This window comes from Prionailurus bengalensis, chromosome A1 (genome assembly GCF_016509475.1).
Source record: "Prionailurus bengalensis isolate Pbe53 chromosome A1, Fcat_Pben_1.1_paternal_pri, whole genome shotgun sequence".
Classification (NCBI taxonomy): Eukaryota; Metazoa; Chordata; class Mammalia; order Carnivora; family Felidae; genus Prionailurus; species Prionailurus bengalensis.
Window position 1 is genome coordinate 140,186,029 of NC_057343.1, and position 27,946 is coordinate 140,213,974.

General features: G+C 47.1%; 1 protein-coding gene across 1 annotated transcript; it reads right to left on the reverse strand.

Annotated features, from left to right (window-relative positions):
- Positions 1–891: 891 nt before the first annotated feature.
- GCNT4 (glucosaminyl (N-acetyl) transferase 4) lies at positions 892–27,927 on the reverse strand. The gene is made up of 2 exons (XM_043592093.1): positions 27,542–27,927; positions 892–2,584 (listed from the first exon to the last, which is right to left on the reverse strand). The coding sequence occupies exons 1-2, from the start codon at positions 27,925–27,927 to the stop codon at positions 1,219–1,221; spliced, it is 1,752 nt and encodes a 583-aa protein (XP_043448028.1). The 3' UTR covers positions 892–1,218.
- Between the last annotated feature and the right edge of the window lie 19 nt (positions 27,928–27,946).

Here is a 27,946-nt window from a genome sequence, read left to right on the forward strand (position 1 = left end):
CTATTTGGATAGTTATTGGAGATGTAAGCAAGAATTTTAAATGACCATAACAGTTGATTTAGAAAGCTGTCATATTTTATACAGCCTTTTTGAGAAAATTCAGTGGCTCTTAGCTTAATGGTTCCATAAAACAAAATTATAACAATTCCACTGTAAAAAAAAACCACATACTTTTAATGATAATCTATGAACTAGAAGACTTAGGTTTAACGTTCAGGAATGTGACATTTAGAACTACTAACCAAGTTCTTATTTTTCATCAATAAATGTGTTTTAAAGAAATAATTGACCTAAAAAAAGGAAACCATTCATGAAATTGTTGTGTACGATGATGCAAAAATCCTGCAAATCCCCTTGTTTCTCTTCAGGCACCACCTGTCCCAATCCCCTCCCCCCCACCCAACCTCCCCAACATTCATACACTATAAATGCCCCACTGACAGAGTCTTGCGACTCCGAATCGAAAGAGTGAGGCACTAATAGGTAAATTATGCTTTGGCAAACAGGAAACTGGACATTCTTTGAGCTTTCCTGAGGTAGTGGTTTCTCCTTCTAATATTCTTTTTTTTTTATTTTAATTTTTTATTTTTGAGAGAGAGAGCATGAGCAGGGCAGGGGGCAGAGAGACAGGGAGACAGAGGGAGGGAGAGAGAGAATCCCAAGCAGGCTCTGCACTGACAGAGGGGTTCGAACCCATGAACCAACCATGAGATCTTGACCTGAGCCAAAGTCAGACGCTCAACCAACTGAGCTACCCAGGTACCCCTCTCCGGGTAATATTCTAAAGGTTAAGAAAAGTCTAGGGAGCTGAATTAAGAGACAAGAGGAGAGTTGGTCACTACACTTAAACAGTACTCTGAAACTGGCGGTTTAAAAAGTTATGTGATTATCGCACACGCCAACACCTTTTCGGTAGAATCCTGATGGCTATGTGGAAAACTTAAAGTATTAAGTGTGATTAGGGTAAGCCTTGAGGGCATCATATGACTCGATCTCTGATTTAGCTCCATAAGATTACAAGGAAAAACAAACATAAAGATCACCCGACCAAGTGCAGTCTTATTGTCATCAAAGCCTAGGTCATTTTGCCTTATGTGTGGAATTTTGGACACCTCTCCAACTATGAGAAGGTTAAGCTCACGTGGTAGTGGGCATAGTATAGCACACAGTTCCATATTAGCTCCATTTATCAGATAGCTTCTTTCTGTCATGATTTTATCATGATGTGATTATGGGACTTTTAGCCATGAATAGCTTTTTTGAAGACAAAGTAATCCATTCTCTCTGCTGTTCTTCAAGCTTTTCTGCCAGGCATTTAATCAAGACAGGGTCCACCTTAGAATCAAATTTATTAGCAAACCAATGTCCATCATTTATAAGCCACCTTAATTCCGCTGCTCCGTAGATACACACACTTCGAAGGTGGGAGCCAGTACAACGGGGATACAAAAGGCCTTCATGATAATTCCATTTGACAAGGCGGGTCTTACTCTGTAAGTCAGACACGTCCTGGGCTGACCTAGAAATCTCCCCAGGTATTCCTGGTACCCGAATTAAGGTAGCCCAAAAATGTTCATCAGGTGAGTACGTATCTTTAGACCAGGCAAAAAAGTCCTTAACGAGGGAGTTGTTGAAAATATATTTAACAAACGCTCGACTTAAAACAAAATAAGCACTTCCAACAAATATCTCAATGTTATGAGGGGGGGCTTCCTTGGAGATGTTTGTCCTTATTGGTAGCTTCACATATTCGTAAGGCACCTGTCTTAGTTCATGGTGGTAAGTGAATCTTTCCATTTTACTGTTAGGGGGTTTTACCGTTTCTAACATATTTGCCCCATTGAGCTTCTTCAGCTCTGACACTAATTCGAAGTTTGACTTCAAAGGAAAATCTTGCCCACACAGATTGATAACATATTTCCACTGAACCGAAGACTTGAGGAGGTCTGACAAGCAATTTAAATCAGCTTGGAGTCTGGAAATGTGGGCATATTGTACTGTCTCTATTTTGGAGGCAATGAAAACATTGGAGAAGCACTTAGCTAAATTGTTCATGGCAACTTTGAAGGTATCAGGTGACTTATAGTCATAATGGATGCAGTAAATATTGTGCTCGTTGTATATAGCATGGATTAGTCTTTCAACCATAATTGCGTCTTTATGAACAACCAAAGAATAGGCTATCGGGAAGCTTCTCTCCTCCCTTGAAACAGGCTTTTGATGGTACCTTCTTAGGGTCTGATAAATGTCACAATCACTGGTTATTGCCACGACATCCTCATCATCCAAGTCGATGATTTCTCTCCTTCTTATTTCCAGACTCTTGCCAATTTCCAAAGGTGCCTGTTCATAGACACCTGAACAGTTAACTTCATACCTGATTTCATTCTTAACATTGGTGTATCTGTTTCTTACAAAAGGTGAGGTACTCAGGGAGTATTCAACCAAGTAAATGCCTCTTTGAGGGAAGAGGAGTCTCCTCACATTTAGAAGCTTCAACAGGGAGAACAGCCATAGAGTTAAAAATAAGACGAAAACTTTCTGCTGTGCTGGGTATTTAAAACAGCATTTGAATGTCTTCATTCTGTAAGAAGGAAAAGGAATAATTCAGGTGGAATAAGAGAAAGACAACTAAGAGGCTGTTAGTCCAGTTCAATCAACATTCACTGGGTATCTTCCACGTGCCAGGCAGAAGGCTGGGCCCAGAGGTAAATAAAACAAGGTTCTCACCCTTATAAGAGGATCCAGAAATCAGGAAGTGAGAACACACAGAATGGTGGTATTTTGTGGTATGCTGTGTTAACTATACCTAAATTCTGAGAGACATTGGTTACCAAATAAAGGCAAATAATGTAAGCGCCTAAAATATAGGTACTATGTAACTTTCACTGTCTGCATTTCTACTTAGAGTATTTGGAGAGAGATTACGCTGGTTTGGGCAGAGGTCTACAGAGTTAGAGGTCATTAAGGGGTCATCAGAGATGCAAATGGCCCACTGAGCCTGAAAGTAACATCCATCTTGATTCTGCCTTCAGATCCTTATTAGATATAGATCTGAAGTCAGATGGGAAGAGCCCAGTGAACCCCACTGCTATAGACTGAATGTTTATGTCCCTCCCCAAATTCATAGGTTGAAAGCTAAGCCCCCGGGTAATGACATTAGGAGGGGGGCTTTGGGAGGTAATTAGAACACGAGGGTGGGTCCCTCATTAATGGATTAGTGCCCTTATAAGAAGAGACCCCCTCCCTTATCCCCTCTGCCACCTGAGGTATGGATTAATTACATCCATACTATGTGAAAAAGCTGGAGACAAAACTGCATGTGCCCATGTGGAACAATTTCCAGGATATACTGTGAAATGGAAATAAGCGAAATGCATAACTGTGTTTAGTGCACTCACATGTGTGTCAAAAAAAAGACGACACAAACCGTATCTACAGAAAAAGGGCACACGTTGGCAAACTTTTCTTTCCCTGTCACAAGTACTCGACTCTGCCACTGGAGTGGGAAAGCAGCCACAGATAACACACCAATGAGAGGGCATGGTTGTGTTCTAATAAAACTTCATTTATGAAAAGGCAGCTGGCTGGCTATTTCCTGAAGGATACTATGGAGACTCGACATGGGGAATGGGAGCTGCTTTCCAGGGTGGGGTGGGAGAGGGTGGAGGGTTAGGGGCCCGGGTAGGAGGGAGATGTACTTATCCGTGAATATCCTTTTGTATTTGAATTTAAAAAAATGATTATACCACTTTTTTTTTTTTCAGATAAAAACAGGCTAATCAAGTGAGGGCACAGATGAGTTTATTTTGGGAGCAGCAGGAAGGGGGGAACCAGAAAGTGCTATTGCAAGGCTTGAGGACAGGAGGACCAGCTGAGTTCACAGAGCTGCTTCAAAGAGGTTCAAATCCTGAGAACTGGGAGGTCTGAGGGCCCCATGAGCAATTTCCTCACACATCTCAATAAATCTTAGATGAGGACATAATCATTGTTCCCAATTGTCTTAGAATTAACAAGCAATCTGAACCTCATTTATTTTTGTAGTTCAGATGAATTGAACTAGCTCTCCTGGGAAGGTCATGCCCTCACTCACTTTGTTGGTTTTTTTTTTTTTTTTTTAATTTTTTTTTTTTCAACGTTTATTTATTTTTGGGACAGAGAGAGACAGAGCATGAACGGGGGAGGGGCAGAGAGAGAGGGAGACACAGAATCGGAAACAGGCTCCAGGCTCTGAGCCATCAGCCCAGAGCCCGACGCGGGGCTCGAACTCACGGACCGCGAGATCGTGACCTGAGCTGAAGTCGGACGCTTAACCGACTGCGCCACCCAGGCGCCCCTCACTCGCTTTGTTTGAATCACTCTCGTTACAGAACAACACCTTATGGACAACAGACTGTCCTGCAGAACCTGGTCCTCCCCAGCCACCTCGCAACCTCTCCTCGGGTTTCCCCAGCGCCCTACTTCAGCTCACTGCTCTTCTCGTGCACACTCTCCCTAGCCCTCTGGATGCTGATGTCCACACACACATTGCCAACACCTTTATCTCCAGTCCTCACCCGCTGCCCAAGCTTCCGACATGAACATCCAGTTGCTTGACGGACATATCCACATCTCCACTAGATATCCCACAGGCACCCAGCTGAGTCCAAAACTGAATCTGACATCTCCACCTCGCCTGTGTTTCCTGTGTCAGTTTATGGTGACACCACCCATTCAATGACCCAGGCTTGAAACTGGAGGGTCATATGACTCTTTCCTTTCCCTCACGTCCACATTAACAAGCCATCTCATAAATACGCCCAATTCCATCCCTTCTTCTCCATTCTCATTAGCTGAATCAGCACCCAGGTCACGGAATCCCCGTGAGGCTCATGGCTCTGGGTCCCTTTGTTAGGTCTCAGGCTTCTCCTCTGAAGCAAAACGAGTAGGGTTCTATCCACACCGGCTCAAGGCCAACGTTCCTGCCAGTTCTTACAGAGCGTGGGAAAACTGACTCCCCATGCACAGGGCAACAAGTTTCTTCAGAAGTTGGAGCACATGTTTAGAAGCAGGTGTTGTGATAAAGTTTGATTCTGAAGATTCATCAATCCCAAATCAATCTATCTCATCATGGTCCTAGTTCATGGCAATTACTCATACATAGGAAGGAGCGTACATAAATGGCTAGAATTAGAATGAATCTTACCCAAAGTAAAATTGTGCTTTGTCTTCTCCGGTCCACGGGATCCCTACTTAGCATCAGTTAATAGTTCCCCCTGATACCATAGTGGTAAAATGAAAAAAATCTCCTTACATTTCTAAAGAGGTCTGCAAAGTCTTCCAGAGTTGTCATGGCATTTATGATGTACCATTTAACTATCATCTTCACACTTACATAAAAAGGCAAAGGCTGGCTCCCTGTCCTGTCACCCGTTTTCAAGGGCTCCTCTGTACCCACGCTTCCCCTGTCCTTCCTGAGAACACCTGGAGCACACACTTCCTGATTGCAGCCTGGTGCCTAGTCAGTTCGATTTGGGCTAGCGGGCGTGGCTGCCTGCCCACAGAGGGCAGGTGGCAGGGCATGTGTGGAAGGGAGACATGGCAGGCTTGCTGTGAGAAGTCCTGTGGGAACTGGTTCTGGTTCCACGTCTGAGCTTCGCCAGCCGGGACGAGAGTTAATTTTAAAGGAACGAGGGGAGGGAAGTGGGACAGCCCAGGCATCTGGCTGTCTGATTCTCCTTTCCTCCTCTGGGCATCTTTAAGGAGGAGAGCTCATACGTCTACGGGTCAGCCCTAGATGTCAAGGGATCTGAGCAGCCCTCCAATACCACCTTGTCCCAGGTCAAAGTAAAACCCCTCCCCTTGCTTACCATGGCCAGAAATTCCTTTGGCTGAAAGGAGATGTGGTATAGACATACGATGGAATACTGCTCGGCGATCAAAAAGAATGAAATCTTGCCATTTGCAACAAGGTGGATGGCGCTAGAGTGTATTATGCTAAGTGAAATTAGTCAGAGAAAGATAAATACCACACGATTTCACTCATATGCGGAATTAGGAAACAAAACAGATGAACATAAGGGAAGGAAAAATAAGATAAGAACAGAGAGGGATGCAAACCGTAAGAGGCTCTTGAGGACAGAGAACAAACCGAGGGTTGCTGTAGGGCTGTTGGGTGGGGGGGATGGGCTAAATGGGTGATGGGCATTAAGGAGGGCACTTGTTATGATGAGCCCCGGGTGTTATATGGAAGCGATGAATCACTAAATTCTACTCCTGAAACCAATACCACACTCTATGTTAACCAACTGGAATTTAAATAAAATCTTGGAAGAAAAAAAAAAAATGCACTCCTTCCCCCACGTGAGAAGTCCGAAAGGGGGAAGTGAATAAGCTTCTGTCAAATCCTGAAAAGGGCTGTGGGCCTCTTCCCAGCTTTGGTGAGAAGTCAGCGGGACATCCGTGGGCACAAAAGCCTGCAGGAGGTTAGAGACCACAGTTTCCAACCGTGGCTCTGCTGTTTCCTGGACAGAACCTGTGTGTGACATCCACGGTCAGGAGCTGCGGAGGGCAGAAGTGGGCAAGGGGTGGGGGTGGCAGGCACCTGCCTGTTGTGGCGCTTCCTCCCCTCCCTGCCACCGGCAGCCCAAACTCACGAGTCCCCGCGAGCCTCAGGTTTGGAGGATGGAAACGAGCTCCTGATGGCTCACGAGAGCTGGTGGGTGCCAGACTGCCAGTTCTACCGGCCATATGGTTCCTAGGAGACTAGGGCAGCAAGGCCACCTTCTGCAAACACCCCACCCTGGCTCCTTCCCTGTTACAGGCCCTGAGCAGGAAGCAGGCTGGGGTTTTGCTGCCAGGAAGTGGTCTTACAATTACAATACAAATGAGCGCCCACCCACCTGCCCAGGCAAATAAGGAAGCTCGGCCCGCTGCCAAGTTCACTGCCACATAGGTACGAGTTCCTAGCGATGAAGACAGGGCTGGAAAGGACATGATATCGCTGTAGCGAAGCGGAAACAAGCTGTTAGGATAATTCAATAAAAGCCCAACAAAGATGCTGAATGAAGCCTTTCCCCCAAACCATCTTCTATTCCCAGTCCTTCCAGGGGCTGATTACAGTCTTAAAAGAAACAGCAGGCACACACAAAGTGAACTCAGCTAAGTGGTTAGAACTGTAGTCAGGGCTAAGCGGCCACAGCCATTAGCAGCTCGTCCACGGACTCTCCTTAAGTCAGCAGTTTCAAAACCCAGGACTGTCCAAGAGGGGGGCACTTGGGAGAAAAGAAAAAGTATGCGGGCTTCACGATGCCCCAGACCCGGGCTTGAATCCCTTGGAGGGACGCTGAATCCAACGAATTCACCTCTGGAGCCCAGTTTTCTTATCTCAAAACGGGAACGACAAATCCCCTCCTGAATTGCGGGGAGCAGCTGCAAGGGGTCAGGAGACCCGGCATGTGAACGGGGTCACCCCGCAGAGGTGCGCAGCTTGCCTGACTCCAAACCTTTTCCTAGTTTTCTAGGTTTTCTAGTACGTTACACGGAATGTGCGGAAATGCAGACAGTGTTGACCTTCTCTTTTCTGGCCAAAGTAGGAGGTGGAAACATCGTAAGGGAGCAGCCGACAGCTAAGCCCTCGCTCAGGGGCTGAGCTGGAAAAAGCAGAAGCCACGCAGGGTCCTGCGATACACGTTTCACCCTCCGGCCACACAGCCAGGACTTCAGCTCAGAGGAGACCCCCTTTCAGCTCAGGAACAGCCTACCGACCGCCTGGACCCTGGACAAGTTGCTCAACGTCTCCACATCTCTGTGTCCACATCAGTAGAAGTACGTTAATACTAGCAACTACCTGTGGGATTTTGAGGTAAGTGGGTAATGCGTGCAAAGCCCTTTAACACAGTCCTGACGGTGACTTGGCCAATGCGGGCTGTGGCTTCATCTTCACCAACATCTTCACCTGGCCTAAGCTACCCTCCTCCTCCTGACTTCTTTAAAGATCCTGCCCAAGACCTATGGCTTACTGTCCTATTTTTTCAAATCTATTTTCTATTTCCCCCAAAGTTTTGACACAAATGCAATGTCTTAGAATTAATGCCTGAATGCCTCCATGTAGTGCCCCTTACTAATTTAATACCATCATTATTATTAATGAAGAGTCACTGAACAAAGAGGTGTTACCTGGGGCCACGCTCTGAGCCCTCTGCGTGTATGCAATCCCCTCATTGGGTCAGTGAGGTAGGGACTACTTTTATGGTTCTTTACAAGACAGGAGACTGAAACATGTGGTAATTAAGAAAGTCCCCCAAGGTGAGCTAGGATCCCCGTCACGTGGAACTCGAACCCAGAGACTCTTGCTCCAGAGATGTACTCTTAACCTTCTAGGTAATACCGTCTTTTACAACATAAAGGTTTCCACAATGGTTTCAGTCCTTGACTGAAATTTCTCATTACTATGTCTTACCGATCCGTCCTAAAACTGAAACAGGGATGAACATAAAATCGCCAAGTCCTGAGACCTTCCACCCAGTTTAAGGGATTATATATCTGGAGAATCAGCCTGCAAGAACACTGGGGGAGGAGCTCATTCTATTCCTGCAGGCAGAGGCAGCGGCAAGCCAGGTGCTACTGATGAGAGTAGTCAGTCTTCCAGCCATGGAATCCATCGAAGGAAAAGAAAGCCAGCTCATCCTACGGAACTCTGACGGCAGTTATTCTTGTCTCATATCCCGTCACTGACCACTTACTGATTTACTTGTTCTCGTAGTGACCAGTCAGTCACTGAGAGTTCAGACTCTCTGAGAATTAGTACCTAGTTTAAAAAGCTTTCTCTCCACATGAAGAATTATTTCCTCTGTGAGCCACTTTCGAATTCTTTTTTTTTAAATTTTTTTTTTCAATGTTTATTTATTTTTGGGACAGAGAGAGACAGAGCATGAACGGGGGAGGGGCAGAGAGAGAGGGAGACACAGAATCGGAAACAGGCTCCAGGCTCTGAGCCATCAGCCCAGAGCCCGACGCAGGGCTCGAACTCACGGACCGCGAGATCGTGACCTGGCTGAAGTCGGACGCTTAACCGACTGCGCCACCCAGGCGCCCCTCGAATTCTTAAACGTAATATCCATACATGTTAGTATGAAAAATAGGATTTGAAGACTTTATTGATTTAGAAATATCAGGATTTTGTTTCTTCCTAAAGTTTTCCAAAGAAGAATCGTCACTTAAGTACACTGATATAAAGATGAATTCATTAAAAAAAGAAAAAAAAAAAAAGTCCTGATGTAGTTGAATAAGCTAAGGTCCTTCTACCGCAGCTCCTTGATTTCAATAAGGTCATTGATTCTCCCCTTGATGACATGCTCATCACCAAACCGAGAGAAAGTTTTCAAGTAAGACCATTTGTGGGAGGATGACTCAGCCGGGATGCATTTCCTCAACACCCCCACAGCACCCTACGAGTTCCTAAAGAAGCAGAAAGGCCACAACTTCTTACTCAACATGTCTCCAGAGGCAAGGGAAACAAAAGCAAAAATTAACTACTGAGACCTCATCAGAATCAAAAGCTTCTGTACAGCAAAGGAAACAATCAGCAAAACGAAAAGGCAACTGACAGAATGGGGGAAGATGTTTGCAAATGACATATCAGATAAAGGGTTAGTATCCAAAATCTATAAAGAACTTATCAAACATAACACCCAAAAAACAAATAATCCAGGGAAGAAATGGGCAAAAGACATGAACAGACAGTTAGTTCTCCAAAGAAGACATCCAGATGGCCAACCGACACATGAAAAAATGCTCAACATCACTCATCATCAGGGAAATACAAATTAAAGCCACAATGAGAGACTACCTCACACCAGTCAGAATGGCTAAAATAAACAACTCAGGCAACAACAGATGTTGGTGAGGATGTGGAGAAAGAGGATCTCTTTTGCATTGTTGGTGGCAATGCAAGCTGGTGCAGCCACTCTGGAAAACAGTATGGAGGTTCCTCAAAAAACTAAAAATAGAACTACCCTACGACCCAGCAATTGCACTACTAGGTATTTATCCAGGGATACAGGTGTGCTGTTTCGAAGGGACACAGGCACCCCCATGTTTACAGCAGCACTATCTACAATAGCCAAAGTATGGAAAGAGCCCAAACGTCCATCGATGGATGAATGCATAAAGAAAATGTGGTATATATATATACACAATGGAGTATTACTCGGCAATTAGAAAGAATGCAGTCTTGCCATTTGCAACTATGTGGATGCAACTACGTGGAGGGTATTATGCTAAGTGAAATTAGAGAAAGACAAACATCATATGACTTCACTCATATGAGGACTTTAAGAGACAAAACAGATGAACATAAGGGAAGGGAAACAAAAATAATATAAAAACAGGGAGGGGGACAAAACAGAAGAGACTCACAAATATGGAGAACAAACTGAGGGTTGCTGGAGAGGTTGTGGGAGGGGGGGATGGGCTAAATGGGTGAGGGGCACTAAGGAATCTACTCCTGAAATCATTGTTGCACTATATGCTAACTAATTTGGATGTAAATTTAAAAAAATAAAAAATAAAACAAGTTAAAAAAAAAAAAAGCAGAAAGGCCAGTTTCTTGCCCAGATGACCTTACATTCTCATTGTTCTAGAAGACGGCAAAGCAAATAATGATCTGACTGTGAGTAGATAAACAGTGAGCATACAAAACATAAGAATGGCCTGATTGGTCCAGAAAGACAATACAAACGGAGGACAATTCCTCCACTAATAACAGGTTATAATCTCAAAAAGGAAAAAGAAACACTTTTCCATTCTCCGTTTACAAAAGTAAACACTTCCATTTAAAAAAAAAAATGAACAAGTCCATAAAGTGTAAGGAGGGAACTAAGGCTCACCAGTAACCCATCACCCGGCAAAAGCATTCTGTGGACCTTCTGTCCTTCCAGACCATTTTCAATAACGACACCTTTGTGGACTTGCTTTTGTTTAACAAGAAGTTTCACTATACAGACACTGCCTTATCTGTTTTTTTCATTTCACAATATACTGTGATTAAGTCCTATCCTGAACTGTGTCTATAAATTGTTCGAAAGTAAACAATTTCTTTTTTTTTTTTTTTTAATTTTTTTTTTCAACGTTTATTTATTTTTTTGGGACAGAGAGAGACAGAGCATGAACGGGGGAGGGGCAGAGAGAGAGGGAGACACAGAATCGGAAACAGGCTCCAGGCTCTGAGCCATCAGCCCAGAGCCTGACGCGGGGCTCGAACTCCCGGACCGCGAGATCGTGACCTGGCTGAAGTTGGACGCTTAACCGACTGCGCCACCCAGGCGCCCCGAAAGTAAACAATTTCTAACTGAGGTCAACATACTTTTCTGTAGGAAAAAAAAAAATTCAATAATAGAATTTACTTTTCTGGGCCTTCTTCACCAAAGCTTAATTATTATCCCATAATTCCTGAAGAAGCCTAGAAGCAAAATCCTAAAACTGACAAAGGACTTTAATGGTAATTGAGTCCAAAGTCCTCCTTCTCTAGATGAGAAAACAGAGTCCTAACTGTCATTTAACACTGTTTCACTCTTGGGATGCCAAGAATATGTTTCCTCCATTACATACATGGGTTATTTATTTTTTTATGTTTTTATTTATTTTTGAGACAGAGAGAGACAGAGCATGAGCAGGGGAGGGGCAGAGAGAGGAAGACACAGAATCCAAAGCAGGCTCCAGGCTCCGAGCTGTCAGCACAGAGCCCGACGCGGGGCTTGAACTCACGGAGTGTGAGATCATGACCTGAGCTGAAGTCGGACGCTCAACCGACTGAGCCACCCAGGCGCCCCACATACATGTTTATACATCCAACTGCTCTCCCTCAAAGGACCGGACAGAGGGGGGACTTCTGTTCCCCAGTATCCAGAACCCTCATGGTGGTACTCAGTCCAGCCTGGCTCCACTGCCCCCTCGACTGAGTCTGTTGGTCAAAGTCAACAAAAATTGTCATGCTACCAGATTCGGTGGACACATACCTGTCATTTCCTAATGGGCTACACTGAGCACTAATACTATTTGTGTTCTTTATTCCCTTCAATAAGCCTATGAGGTTTATTATCCCTATTATTCTTTATCCCCCCTATCAATATCCTCATTTTTCCGATTAGGAAACTGAGTCACAGAGGATAAATAGCTAGTATGTAGAGGAGCCAGGACTTTCAACTCTGGCCCAATTTCCGAGCTTACACTGTCAACCACAAGGCCAGCCGCCTCTCCAATCTCTTGGAGGAGAACCCTGTTGGTTCTAAACGTGTTCTGAATCCATCCACACCTTTCCACTCCACCGTAGGCCAAGTTACCATCCACTCTTGCCTCTAAAGGAAATAACTTCCTCACTAGCCTCCCTTGAAAGTCCCTCTAATCCATCCTCTGTACTGTTGCCAAAATGATCATTTAAATACATAAATCAGACCACTCCTGCTCCCTAGTCCCACTCCCTACACTTAAAACCCTTCACTGGGATTTCTGTTGCACTTAGAATAAAATCAGAAATCCTTTCTATGGCCCCAAGGCCTAGCCAGTTCCTGTCCCTACCTTCCTCTCCAACTTCATCCTATTCTGCTTTTCTTGCTCATTCTACTCTAAGCAACACTTGCCTTCTAAGTTTTGGTTAGCAAAACAGAGCCCTGCTTCCAGCTCGGCACTGACAGTGTGGAGCCTGCTTGGGATTCTTTCTCCCTTTGCCCCTACCCCACATGCCTGTACTCTCTCTCTCAAACTAAATAAATAAACTTAAAAAAAAAAAAAGTTTCTACAACACTAGTCTCTGGCCTCAGGACCCCTGCACTTGCTGTCCCCATGTTCAGACAATTTTTCTCTGGATCCGGGGGTTACTGGCCCCCCTCTGTCCTTCAAGCTATTTTTATTTTTTTTATTTTTTTTTTTTCAAGCTATTTTTAAAAAAATGTTTATTTATTTTTGAGACAGAAAGAGAGTGAGCAGGGGGAGGGCAGAGAGAGAGGGGGAAACACAGAATCCAAAGCAGGCTCCAGGCTCCAAGCTCTGAACTGTCAGCACAGAGCCTGATGCAGGGCTGGAACCCACAAACCACGAGATCACAACCTGAGCCGAAGTTGAATGCTTAACCAACTAAGCCACCCAGGCACCTCTGGCCTTCAAGCTAGAATAGAAATGTCCTTTCCTTGGGTTGTCTCCGATCACCCTTCTCCAGTCTTTCTCCTGACTACTGCACTCCTTGTTTTCTTCCAAGCACTTACCACAGCAGCAGTTACTTTGTTTCATTGTTTATGCCTGTCTCCCAGACAGACCTTGTTCCCGCTCTACCTCCAGCCCCTGGAACATACCTAACTGGCACAGAATAGTTGCTCGGTGGGACAAAGTCAGAAGACCCAAGTTCTAGTCTGGACTGTGCCATCAAAATCTCAAGTCACCCTGGCAAGTCATTTAATCTTGGGTAAGTCTTTACTTCCCCTGTGTTAAATGGAATAATGGTTTTCTTTTTTTTTTTTCAACGTTTATTTATTTTTGGGACAGAGAGAAACAGAGCATGAACGGGGGAGGGGCAGAGAGAGAGGGAGACACAGAATCGAAAACAGGCTCCAGGCTCTGAGCCATCAGCCCAGAGCCCGACGCGGGGCTCGAACTCCCGGACCGCGAGATCGTGACCTGGCTGAAGTCGGACGCTTAACCGACTGCGCCACCCAGGCGCCCCATGGAATAATGGTTTTCTATGCAGCAATGCGATCGTGAAGGTCCTATGACACAGGCAAGTCAAAGGGCTACAGAAAGCAACTTTGGTATGCAAATGTTGGTTACCAGGACCTCTAAAAGAGGAATGGTTTCTTGGGAAAACCAGGAATGAGTCTGTATGCTGTGGTTTAGTTTTATTTTTCTAAAATTTTTTTTAATGTTTATTTATTTCTGAGAGAGAGAGAGAGAGAGAGAGAGAGAGAGAGAGAGAGAGAGAGAGAAAGCATGAGCAGGGGAGGGGCGGAGAGAGGGAGACACAGAATCCCATGCAGACTCCAGGCTCAGAGCTGTCAGCACAGAGCCTGATGTAGGGCTTGGATTCACAGACCGTGAGATCAAGACCTGAGCCAAAGTTGGACACTTAACCGACTGAGCCACCCTAGGGCCCCTAGTTTTATTTTTCTAAAACAGCACATGCATTGCTTCCTTCATTCTGACATTCTAATTATTTTTTGTTTTTCACTCCCTGACAACGGTCTTTTTTGTCAATGTCTGGTATATATATTGTTCCTAAAGACATACACCTGTCTTGGATCTTGAAAGACAGGAACATAGTTACTCTAGTTAATCGTTAGAGGTTTTTATTTTTTTTTCCCCCCTCCGCCTGCTCATTATCTTTTGAAAGACTGATAACCAAAGAATTCCTTATCTTTTAGATGGTATTATGATATTTTTGTGCTTTTCCACTAGGATTTTTGGCAAATATTCAAACGTTGCTGTATTACATGCCTTCTGAAAAGTTTAGATTTCTGCATTAAAAATGTATGCAATTATTATTCCTAAAAAAATAAAGATACCTAGGGAGACACATGTAGCCAGTCCGCTCAGTCACGTTCAGCTAACCAGCTTCTGTAACTACGGATGGCAGAAGCTATACAAATTTTCCCCTCCATTCAGTATGTTCAGGGGCAATGCTTCTCCAGACAGTACAAAGCTGCAGTGACCCGTTCGGGCGTCCCTGCTTGGCAAAACCATCCCTAAGGACCACATCACAAGCAAAGCAGCACCGAGGACTCTACAGCAGTGGGAGCGCACAACAGCCTCAACGAGGGCCTCTACCAGTGCTCAGGGGCTCAGAGGGTTAACATGGTCTCGGTGCAGGAAAGCGGGACGCCCCTCATCCAAAGGGGATGTGGTGGGGGTGCCGGCAGAACATGGCACAACTGACAGCTTCCTCCACAGGCCCAGCGCTTGGCCTGCGAGTGCAAACAATGTGGTCACCACCTTTGAGAGTAAAGGTCTGGATGGAAATGCTGGGCGTGAACATCAGTTTGTCAACCACCTCTCGATAATCCTTTCAACCGGTAACTTAAGCGGAGCCCCTTAGTTTCGGGGGGGGGGGGGAGAACGAGCAACCCACGTCAGGATGTATTTACCGGACGGTGGTCCCTCAAGGTCATCTGAAATCTGAACTGCAGCAATGGAGCGAAAGAAGTGCCGAATTCAGCCAGGTTTTTTATAGTCACAAAAACTGGGAGGTGGCCAACTTTGCTCTGGCTTCATTGCCTTTGGTTCACAGGACAAACATCAAAAGCTGGTTGTATATGGGTTTTTTTCCTTTGTTGTTGTTGTTGTTGTTTGAGGGAGAGAGAGTGAAAGGAGGGTAGGGGCAGAGGGAGAGGGAGAGAGAGAATCCTGAGCAGGCTCCACACTGTCAGCACAGAGCCCTGTTGGGCTCTATACCAAGAATCCATGAAATCATGACCTAAGCTGTAATCAAGAGTTGGACACTTAACTGAAGCAGCCACCCAGGCACCCGTTTTTGTTTGTTTGTTTGTTTTTTTATGTTTATTTACTTTTGAGAGAGAGAGAGAGAGAGAGAGAGAGAGAGAGAGAGAGAGAGACAGAGAGAGCACAAGCAGGGGAGGGGCAGAGAGAAGAGAGGGAGACACAGAAGCTGCAGCAGGCTCCAGGCTGTCAGGACAGAGCCTGATGCAGGGCTTAAACCCCCAAACCGTGAGCTCACGAACTGAGCCCAAGTTGGACGCTTAACTGACTGAACCACCCAAGTGCCCCCCATGTACCCCTGTTTGTGTATCTTATTGGGCAAAACCACAGGGCCAAGTCTTTAGCAGGAAATCTAAAGGGCCATAAATGATACTACTGAATGAAGTGTTTACTTTTTTAACGGTTTGTGACCCTCATTATGTTGCAAAACACTAAGAGCTTTTTTTCTACAGGAAAACAAAAACAAAAAAGGAAAGGTGGATTTCAAAAATATCTATGCTCTTAAATTTTAGCCTGGATGGAAACAGCTTAAATGAAATGTTACTTCCTTTGCAGATACAAAAGATAACCAAAAAGAGGTTAACTGATGTACTTGAACTTTGCCTCTCAAGCTTTATAAACCCCAATCTTACATTCTTTCTTAGATTCTCCTTCTCTTCTCTGCCTTCCACACTTAGCTGGACACAATACAGAACAAAAATATATTTAATATTGTAGATGTAAAATGTGGATTGAGTATATCTTGGCTTCTTTTTCTACAAAGAAGAAGAACTGAATTGAAAGACACCGGTGTCTTTTTTTCAACTGTATGTTTAGTGTGCTAGAAAGAGAAAAAAACTCTTCCCCCCCCCCCAAGGTCTGCATGGTATATAATTCACCGCCCACCCCGAAATCTCTAGAAGCACTTGTTTGCTATTGTACGGCTAACTTCATATTTTATACTGGCCAAAATGAATTCCTCAGAGGTAGCAGCAGAAGAGATACAGCTACTCTGATTTCCATGTGTGCACCTGAAGTAGAATCTTTAATGTTCGTCACCACATCACAGAGGCAGTGTGGGGATAAACAGATGTGAATGAAGAATATGGATGGCAGGGATGGCTTAAGGCCAGGCCACACTCTCTACGAATGGATTGGACACACTCAATTTTACATCTTCAGAAGAGCGCCTTTGTTTGCTGGGTTTTGTCGATGCGGTGGGGGGCTGAGCTGGAGACTTCAGTACACTTCTCTACTTCCACTAAAAAATTCAAGGCCAGCTACTCCGGCCTGACTCTACCATTCTGTAAGATCTGTGTTCTCGGTTTACAATGTACATATTGCCCTGAGAGCTTGTGTGCCTTTAGATGCCACAAAGTTAAGGCCCAGGGATTTAAAATTAAGATAAACAGGTGGAACAAAGACAATCAGCAGTGCTCAAAAAACTTCTGCCCAAATAGGAATTTTCAAAGCAGGATTTCGTGGAAAGTGTCTCCAGAAAGTCAAATCTAGAAATTACTCCAGGAAGCTCTCCAGTTGGCATCTGCTACAAGGATGTATTCTAGCAATGGTTTTAATGAGGATAACAGGTCTCTCAATACGAAGGTTTAGATTTTGGATTAATGTAATAAAGAAGTCGAAGACTTTAGTGAAAAACCACCTAAGCAAACTTACATGCCAACGGTACAGAATGCCAAAGTAAGAACCAGCCTCTTCAGATGTTCACGCGGATTATAATGTTACAATCATCAGAACAGTCGGGTGCTGGTACCAGAACAGACACAGATCAGTGAGCTGAAAGTCAGCAACAGACCCGGTACGTAAGGACTTCATCTATGGCTCTGATAGAGACGGCCGGTTGCTTTCCAACATCCATCCTCCCTTCCTTCTTTACCAAGTGAACCCCTACATTGTTGGCGGCAGAAATATGCCCCTCTAAAAGCTTTTTTCTTCAGCCTCCACTGAAGAGGAACAGTCAATAACAGTATATTATACTGTGGGGTATCTGGGCAAGTTCTCTAAAGGAACCTGATTCAGGGGGAGGTACGCCATTTTGTCCTTTTTTTGTTTTTGTTTTAAATAAACAAAGAACGCACTTTTCTGCCTGGAAGTCCAACATGACGGCTAGAGTTATAGTAGCCGTGCTGGGACCATGAAGAGCAGGCTGAGAGAATATCAGCAACCACAGCCCAGAAAGCCTCAAACCCCTGACCCAGCCGCAGCAAACATCCACGCTGTATTCCTGTCATGTGAGAAAAATAAGCCCTCACATGTTTAAGCAACTTTGCAAAGATGCACTTTGGAAGACGAGCATTTGAAAAGGGGAATGTTTCATGCATATCAAGCAAGCTTCACACACAAGCAAGATTAAGCTTAAATGGAAATGAGGTTACAATATGGGGGCGCCTGGGTGGCTCATTTGGTTAGGCATCCAACTCTTGGTTTCAGCTCGGGTCATGATCTCACGGTTTGTGAGTTCGAGCCCTGCATAGGGCTTTGCGTTGATGGCACGGAGCCTGGAGACTGCTTGGAATTCTCTCTCTCCCTCTCTCTCTCTCTCTCTCTGCCCCTCTGCCGTTCTCTTATCAAAAATAAGTAAGTAAATACTAAAAAAATAAAAATATATAAACTAGGTTACAACGACTAGGTACAACTACTTGTCCAACAGTACAATCTGTATGTGGTCAAGCGTGAAATTCTAGGTCTCAGGCAGTGCAAACTAGAGGCAGGTGGAGGCTTTAGGTAAACATCTGAAGGAAAGTAGTCTCCACGATTGACCAAATTGCCTCTGATACTGGCACAAACTGTGCAGTCTGCACACCATGCTTCAGGTACAACACAACACAGCTCTCGGCAAACCTCTACTTTGTATGGTTCTGGTCACCAGCAGGGGGAAGGCCACATAATCTCTGAAAGTCAACTTGGGCAGGCTGCCTTCTTGTGAGTTTATCTGTAACAAGCTTCTTACCTGTCAAGGAAGATAACAGCGCCACTTCGGGTGAAACATGCTGAGTAGTTCCGATCGCCCCCTCTCTCCCTGACCTGCCTGACCCCATTCCTCTCTTCCCTGCCACACTTGACCCCTCTGCATCATACCCTCCTGCTCTACCCCTCTATTTACAGCATAGCCGGTTTGGAACTTAAAGCCAGCGGTTCTGAATTTAAGTCCTGACTTCGCTAAGAAGCTGTCACCAGTCTAGTCAGTCCCCTGCCTCCTTCCCTGTGAAAGAGGCCAAGGTGGTAACTCCCATGGGTACTGTGATGACTGCCTGAGCTCCTGCGTGGGGTACATTCTGGCAGGAAAAGCAGACGGGCACATAGGTTGCATGACAGTAAGGGGTCAAGAGCATTTAAGCAAGAGGAGCACCCAGTACCATAGTCCAGGGGCCGTTCTGCAGGCAGGGACTGGGCTCATCCTCAACGTGCCACACCGGCTCCTGCATCCAGACACCACCTCCAGGGGGCGACAGCCAGGGCTCTCCATTGGGCAGGATGGTGCAGGAGCCATAGCAAAGCCTTCCACATTCACCTGCTCCAGGGTAAATGAGGCCGTGCCCACTGTCGTAGTCCTACAACTTTTCTGTAGGCTTGAGATTTTTTTCAAAATAAATTTTTTTTCCTTTTTTTAAAGCGGGAATCAAGGGGGTAAACGGGAGTGCGCAGGACTGCAAGGCTTCCAAAGTCTCCGCCTCATACGGAGATGCAGGCAACGCATTTTTAGTAGCATGGTCTTAAACATCTCAGTAAGTCTGGGGTCACTGCTGTCGTCCTTCTGTAAGTACGTGTTCCAAGTATGACCTGGTTCACCACTTTGTTATGGAAATATCTTCTCTCTTGTTCCGTATTTACGAACTAGTCGATGATCATAAAAATATTCTTTCTTCTATTATTTGTTGTGGTTAAAATATACTTAATATAAATTTTACCATTTCAATCACCAGTGCGGAGACGTCTCTGCTTCCTAGTTTATCCTAGAAAAGCCATTCCATAAATGATGGAGACATCATGGGTGGATGAGTGTGCGGACAAATGGTGGATGGATGGGTGGATGGATGGATGGAGAGGTAGAGAGACATGGATGGATCAATGGTTACAATTTTAACCATTTTTAAGTTCTGTAGCGTCAAATATATTCACATGGTTGTACAACCATCACCACTGGCATCCACAGAATTTTTTCCTCTTCCCCAGTGGAAACTTTGTACCTGTTAAACACTAACTCCTGATTCCCCCCCACTTCTGCAGTTCCTGGAAGCTACCCCCCTACTTTCTCTTTTTTATGAATTTGATTCCTCTGGGAACCTCGTACGAAAGGAATCACAGCCTCTGTCCTTATTTTACTTACCATCATGTCTTCCAAGTTCATTTGTACTGCGGCATCCATCTAAAGTTCCTTCCTTTGAAGGCTGAATGATATCCTATTGTACGTATACACCATGCTTTGTTTAGCTATTTGTTGGTGGATGCTTGCATCGCTTCAATCTTTTGACTCTTACGAATAATGCTGCTACAGACGTGGGTGTACAAATATCTGTTCATGTCCCTGCTTTCACCTCTTTTGTACACACCTTCATGCTTGTATATCCTACTTCTATCCCCCTTCAACTGCTTGCCTGTCCATCCAGCAAACGTCTACTGTGTGCCCACCATGTGCCAGGGAGGCGCTATGTTAGATTCTGGAGAGATAATAGAAACTGTCCTGCCTGGAGGGATCCAGAGAGAAATAAACAGCGAGGTCCCAAGAAATCCCAAGTTACTTCGGTACCTCTGAATTTTATTGTATAATCTCTCAGAATTATAATCACCAGGTAGCATGTACAGATGATTTTTATTCAGGGGTTTTCCTGGCACAGTGTTAATTATATGTCCCTCCTTTTAAGGATCTCCTCTCTGGTTCCACATCCCCTTCCTTCAGCTCCACGATCTCCGTGTTATTCCCTTAGTACTTTTTCACGATCTAGTCTTTGGAACTTAATTTGTGTTTGCCTTGAGTGGCACTCCACTTCCGTCTCCTGACCCCTCGGATACTATATCCAACCCTGTCTGCCCGAGAGTATGGCAGGGTGCTTGCTGGGATGGCTGCAGGAAGAAAGAACCTGGTGGAAGAGGGTGGCTGGGCAGAGAGAGCCCCTCCTTGCTGCACCCCGGTGTTACGTGGGGGTGTGGAGAAAGGACACGACAATGCAAGTATTCCAAATATGCCACCATGATGCAGAGGAGCAGAAGGAAGAGAGAAGGAAGGCTGGCCGGCACAGGAGCTACATTAGGCTTTGCTCTTCCTGGTCCTGGGCACAAGTGGCCACCCTCTGCTGCAGTCTGAACGAGCTGCTGTCACTGGCTGTCTGGATCTGGAAAACGACCAGGAGAAATACCACGGTTTGCAGAACTTTTAGAAACAGGTCCAACCTATCCAAGAGCAGACAGGCTGACTGTCTGAGCCTGAACACAGACAGGAAACTCTCCTCCAAAGGGACCACCTCACCTGTTTGCCCCTTAACTAGATGAGGAAAGCAACAGAAGGGACTGGGGAAGGAAGAAAAGCAATCAAAGAGCTAGAAGTCCAGAGTATTCATAGAGATTACCTTGAGGTTACAAAGAGCTCCCTTATCACCAGGCACTTTTGTTTTGCTTGCCCCGGCAAGAGAGCACATCACCTCAAAAGGCGTTTGGTAGCATCTTGGATGGGAAAGCAGGCTTGAATTTTATGGACATCTTTGCAGTTTGGTTCAAAGCTAGTCTTTCAGTGCCCGGGGAAAGTATGTGGGAGAGGGCCTGGGTAGGACTGGATACGGATCACGAATGATAGCACAGTGTTGGATTCCAGGCACTCGTTCATGCTCTAGCAACCATGGCTAAAAGCATTCTTGCCATAAAGCTGTTCTGCTTTTTACATTCTTTTTTTTTTTAATTGTTTTTTAATGTTTATATTATTTATTTTTGAGAGAGAGAGAGAGAGAGAGCGAGCAGGGGAGGGGCAAAGAGAGAGGGAGACACAGAATCGGAAGCAGGCTCCAGGCTCTAAACTGCCAGCACAGAGCCCAACGTGGGGCTCAAACTCATGAACGGCAAGATCGTGACCTGAGCCGAAGTCAGACGCCCAACCGACTGAGCCACCCGGGGGCATCTGCTTTTTACATTCTTAAACTTTGTGCAATTAAAGTATCTAATTATATTCCTTTAAAAGCCATATATGGACAAAATTCTACATTAAAAAAATTTTAAATAACTGAATCTCTTTGCTAAAATGTAAGCTTTAGCACAAAACCCTCTTCAAGTCTAGAGCTTAGTGGTGGTTGTGAGGGGTGCGGTGAAGGAGAGGGAAATGACAAGGCACAATTATTGCTTCCTATTATTTTGAAATATCTGAATCCATCCTAATCTGACTATGAAGAAGCTGAAATTTACCTCTGTGTCACTTACAGAAAACCCCCTAAGCTGACAGTACAAACCAATCAGGACAACAAGAACAGTCATGGAGCTCCTGACCATAAGCTGCCAGTGACTATAAGGGGTGCGGGGTAGGGGGACACAGAGGCTGGAGTCAGAGAAGATGGTCCTCTCGTCCTCTCCCTCTCTCGGAGCAACCGCATGGGGACGCTTCAGAGCAGCTGTAATTTAAACCAAACATCGATGGGCTGACGACAATTCTTCTGATGTCAGCCCCACAAGGACTGCAAAAGATGCCAAGTTTTTAAGCCTCATTAACCGTGAGGAAGGCCTCTACCAAAGCTACTCACATTGTTATTAATTCCTCTGGCCAGGACATCAGCAGCCAGATCAGCAGAGGACATGAAGGTTTATACGAAAGAGGACAGAAGGAGGATCGAAACAGATTTGGACAGACTTGAATCCAGCAAGATGCAATCTAACGTCAGTACCAAGACCAGCGCTTAGGTCCAAGAAATTAACTGCACTCACAGCAGATGGAGAAATGGGGTTTAACAGGAGCATCTGGAGAGAACAGTTCAGGGTTTGGCAGACTGTATGTCTGGGGGGAGTAACAGTTTGTTGGGGATGAGGAAAAGATTTTTTTTTTTTAAAGGCAGCAGATGCAAACCAAAACCCAAATCAGTGTGGTTCTGGGAAGCATGAGAACCACAGGGCTGCACAACCTGAGAGCTTAGAGGGCCCTCAGGAAGCATCTTCCCCGGGGTTAGACCCTGGGGCGGAGGAAGGGATGGGTTTGTGTCTGGGTACAACCCCCCACAAGGACACTGACCAGCAGAGGTTAAGCAGAACAATGAGAAGCTCATGAACACAAGAGGGAGACGGGAGGTCGAGACTGAAGAAACAAAAATTCAAGAAGAATGAAAGCTGGCTCCAAATATTGAAACACAGGGTGCTGGGCCCCATCCCCAGAGGTTCCCATTCAGCAGAGCCGGGTGGTCTCGGAATTTGCATTTCTAAGTTCCCAGGGGAGGCGGACGTGGCTGGTCCAGGGAACATACTCTGAGAAACAAAATTGTAATTCAGAAAAAAACATGTATGTATTTCTGAGATTTTACTAAGACACAATGGCCATTCCCCAGCAAGTCCAAATTAGGGATAATGTTTTGGTTTTAAAACCCCACATATTGGGGCACCTGCGTGGCTCAGTCAGATAAGTGTCTGACTTCAGCTCAGGTCATGATCTCATGGTTCATGAGTTCGAGCCCCATGTTGGGCTCTGTGCTGACAGCTCAGAGCCTGGAGCCTGCTTCAGATTCTGTGTCTCCCTCTCTCTCTGCCCCTCCCCTGCTCACCATCTGTTTCTCTCTCAAAAATAAATAAACATTAAAAAAAAACACACATTTATTTTTAAGATTGTGCTCTTTTTAAAATTTTATGTTGCTGAACACAAGTTTCACCTTTACTTCTGACCCTTAGCATTTCTTATTAGTTCAGCTTCATAGAGCAAAATTCTGTCTCTCTCTCTGCTTCATTTCTTGCATTTTACGTAGTGGGCAGTCTCCTTCTGGTATTCTTCCATGCATCCTGTCCTGATGTATTATATTCGGCGGGTCAAGCCTCATTACATATTAAAATGTGACCTGCTTTCATCAAATGGTATCTGGCTTCCCACATCTGCTAAAATAGTAAATACTGATCTAGTCCTTTCCCCCTAAAAGCCCACACCGAGCCCACCGTGCCCAGGGGCCCATTAGATTTCAAACCAGCTGGATTCGATTCCTGATTAATTTTTATTTGATCTTATATACTTGAAGCTTTAGCCTTTCGATCCCAGTAGGAAAATTACCAGCATATGGAATGCATATACAATGACATGCAAAGCAATGCAAATTAATACAAAACATACACTTCTAAATTGCTTGGGACAAGTCTGTAAGCTTTGACATTGATATTATCTGCTTTGCTTCTCTACAGTCTGGCCAGCAGTGACCAGATTCTTTTATTACAGTTAATTTTATATGGCACCTAGCACCTGACACTGGTTAGCCTGTTAAATGGAAGGCGCCCCTGTGCGGGAGTCAGGCAAACGGGATCCTAGCCTGAACTTGGCCACTGTTCGGTTCTATGGCCTTGTACAAGTTCTCCCAATTCTCTGGTTCTCAGATCCTACATCTGGAAGTAATGAGGTGACATCATCCTAAAACCGCCAGCACTAAGGCTTACAGGCCGGCACAATGCACACATCGTGTACACGTTGTGCGTGCGGGATGCACACGTGCAATCCTCACCACAGCCCATGAGAAGGTACAATCAAGCGTGCGCCCCATCCATGTGGTGTCATTTCAGAGGCCAGGAAACTCTCATGGGTAAGCGAGGGAGCGGCACAGCCAGAACTGGCCTCAGCAGTATCGCTCCAGGGGTCACTCAGTGGAGCTGCTGCTCTGTTGCCCCATTTCCAGCTGTGTTACTATGAAACATTAAGTTTGCATGATTCACGAAGTCCAAGTTCACATCTCACAGTCATATGTGCTTCAAAGTACTGTTTCTGTGAGATGCTGAGAGTTACGGGAGTTCGATGTCAAAATGCCAGCCCAATCAGACTGTAGTCACCTGAAGGGACTCCATAGCTTCGTTCCATCCCTTTCATGTATTGTGTGTGAAGCTCCGTCATCTCACAAAAGCCATCCCCCTTTCCCTCCTCTCACCCGAGGAGTGGCTTCCAGGGAGGCAAGCGTGGAGGCCACTGCCAGTCCTCAGCCCGCAGCGTGCCCCGCGGACCGGGCAGGTGCTCGCTCCCATGTGTGAGACGCGCCCCCCTGGCTCTCACCTCTCCCCATGAAGGCAGGGGCTCTGTCCCAGGTCCACACCCCTGCCCCGGCCACCCCAAGCGTTAAATAGTGCTCCAGCACAGGTGACGCCTACTCCACTGGAGCATCAGCCAGGGTCTCAGACTCAACCAACCGAACATATCTTTCCTCCAAAACCTGCCCCTCCTCTAATGTTCCCTTTTTTATGAATGGCAGCAACATCTGCCACAACCTGGAGAGAGTCGCCCTGCCCTCTCCACACAAAAGTCATCACCAAGTCGCTCCAGAGTCTGCCTTGAATGCAAGCAATTGCTGCCACGGCCTCAGCCCAGCCCAGACCCCCAGGCCTCTCAGACCCTTGGAACAGCCCTGTTGACCTTCTGGGTACCTCAGATCCATTCTCACACAGCAAACCTAGTCTTGTTTTTTTTGAATGCAACTCTCACCAGGACACTCTCAGGTGTGAAACTGTCCAGAGGATTAATTCCACAAAAGGGCCCCAAGGCCTGGCATCATGTAGCCCTGGCACCTGCTCACCTCACCTGTGCCACTCTCCCTTCACATCAAACTGGACCTCTCCATTCCACAAACTCTCTGCTAGTCCTTCTGTCTCAGGGCATGCTGCTCCCTGGGCGGGGAGAATGCTCCTTTCCCCCTTCTCTTCCGTGCACTTAGTGGACACCACTCCCACTCATCCATGAGGCCCACCTTAAATCTCCCCCAGAAGGCCACCTGCCTCTTTCCCAGACTCAGCACTTCTGCCCCTCCCCCCCCCCCCCCCCCCCCCCCCCCCCCCCCCCCCCCCCCCCCCCCCCCCCCCCCCCCCCCCCCCAGCACACGGCACTGGCCAGACCCACAGTAAGGTCTCAGCAAATTTAGATGGATGAATTGACTTTTCAACCTGGCATCACATAATCCCATTCTCGTGCTGCTTTCTTCCACTTCCCAGCCTAAGAAGGAAATCCTTTCTTTGAAGGAAACACAGTTTACTTCTGGTAGGGGCCCTAAGATAAGCCCCAGGTTACCAACCAAACTAGCAGCGGCAGTATTCAGTGATTTTCAAGGGAGAAAACAGAAGCTGGGCACAGTCATGTACATTCCCTACTTCCTCACCCCCCACTCCCCACCCCCCACTGCAGCCATGATCTGCATTCATTCAAAGTCACATTGATAACTATTTACTGCCTGCCTATCTTGAGGGTACTTACTTGGCATGGTGCTATCAAGTGCCGACTTTGACTTATTCCCCAATTATGCCATTCACTCCTACCTACCACCGTGCTGATAACTGTGGCATTTAGCAAATCACTTTGGAATGAGTAAACTCTGGAATGAGTACAAGCAATAAACAGGAAGGAACCCTGCTCCTCATCTCCCCCTCCCCCAAATTCTTCTATCAGCTTTCCGAACTCCGGACCACACAACCAAATTCTTTGGCTATTGTTTCTCTGCTAATAAAAGAGGTAATTCAACAGCATCTTAATTGGTCATTTCTCAGACAGTATTGGATCCTTGGAAAGTACAGCACAGAAATGTTCCCTGCCATCATTCATTTATTTTTAAAGATTTTACTTCCTCAAGACACTATCAACGAAGGCTGTCAAAAGGGACAGTTAGGTTCTAAAATGTCTTAGGCTGATAAGTGGTTTGATAAGGGCACGCTTCATGCATGTAAGATCAAGAAGGGTGACTTCTATGTCTACCAACTCTCACGGGATACTTAATATTAGCCCTAATTCCCTTAATATTCTGGGTTGTTCCTCTTCAACTGTACGGACGAGAAGAGGGAAGGGTAAGGTCTGAGGGCTAACACTACCTCTTCGTGTGCCCAGGTAAGGGGGCAAATCACAAGCTTCCCGTGCAACAACCCGGAAAACCTCCCCAAGACCGAGAACTTGGTTCTAAAACTACCAGGCAATACCAGCTCACTCACGCCGTCAGTAAAGATGGTAAACTGACTCAAGAGTCCAGACCTCTTGGCTTGGATCCCCGGAGGCTCCAAGCCTGCCTGAGCGGCGCGGCCACCTCGCAGGGGGGACGTCCTGGTCAGCTCTGCGGCATGAAAACTTGACCTTAAAAAGCAACGAAGCTCGTCCCTGCCGAGGGCATCGACAGGAGGTCCGCCCCACAGCTTGCGATCTCCAAACTGGTGAGACCTCACCCCACCACCCCACCCCACCCCTCCCCTCCGCCCCAGAGCGCCCAGTGCTAATGGACAAGCCACTGGTGCAGCCCATCCCCGAGCGCCTCGTCCCTCTCCCGCCCACGCGCTTCCCGCCTACCAGGGACGAGGACGCCAGGGACCCGAGTCTCGGGCAGCGTCGCCGGCGGCGCTGGGGCTGCGGTGAGGCTGGAGCGCTGGGTTGGGGGGAGGAGGTGGGAATAGCCGGCGTCGCGCCCCCTCCCCCTTGGCGCCCCTCGCCAGAGCGGCCCTTGTGCCGCGGGACGGAAACTGCGGGCACCCCCCGCCTCGGAAAGGGCGCGTGCCGGAGCCGCGTTCTCACCGCTCGGGGAGAGTCCGGGGAAACCCTGGTGCGGACACGCCGCGCGGGTTCCCGAAGTTGCGGCGTCCGCGAGTGCCGAGGCGGGGTCACCCGCAATAGCCCCCGACTCCATCTCCGCCCGCCGGGTGCCCGCGCCCTTCCTCCCGGCACCCGCTAGGCGCGCAGCCAGGCCGGGGCTCAGCCCGGGATCCCGCTGCGGCACCCCGTGGTCGGCGTCCCCGCCCCCACAACCCCCTCCCCCCCCCCCGAGAGCAACGCGGCGCCCAAGTTTTCCCTAGCGGGAAAGTCAAAGTCTCGAGGAGGAGAGGGTCCGGCCGTCCCGGCCACTCCGTGGCTGGGATCGGAGCCCTGCACCCCGGCCCCGGCCGTTCCTCGCTGGCCTGCGTGGCCAAGTCGACTTACGAAAGGGAGCAGGGGAGCCCCGGACGCGGGGTCCCCGCGGCTGCAGAGGCCGTCCGGGAGGGGGCCGCGAGCTGCGCTCCGGGCTCCCAGCCCCTCTGCGGCGGCGGCGGCGGCGGCGGCTCGCTCCCGCCTCCTCCCCTTTCGCCAACTCGGCGGCGCGCCCTGCTAGGGAGTTGCTTTCCCTCGGCCGGGGGTGGGAGAGCGCCGAGCGGCCCCCGTGACGTGGAGGAGAAAGGAGGAGCGCCGTCGCCGCGCTCCCGCAGCGGGAGCTCCCCGCCCCTGCACTCCGGGGTCCCCGCTCCAAGCTTGGGACAAAGTTGCGAGGCGCGCGGCGCGCTCCGCTCCCGCCGAGCCGCGCGGCTCTGCGCCGCTGCCCTGAGAGTCATCCAGGTTCGGGGGCCTCCC

Bases quoted from the DNA above. Each gene is read 5' to 3' on its own strand.
- GCNT4 (XM_043592093.1), bottom strand. From the start codon at position 27,927: ATGACTCTCAGGGCAGCGGCGCAGAGCCGCGCGGCTCGGCGGGAGCGG. The intron at 2,585-27,541 runs GTAAGTCGACTT...TCCTTCTTACAG, and splicing joins GGGCTCCCCTGCTCCCTTTC to AATGAAGACATTCAAATGCT.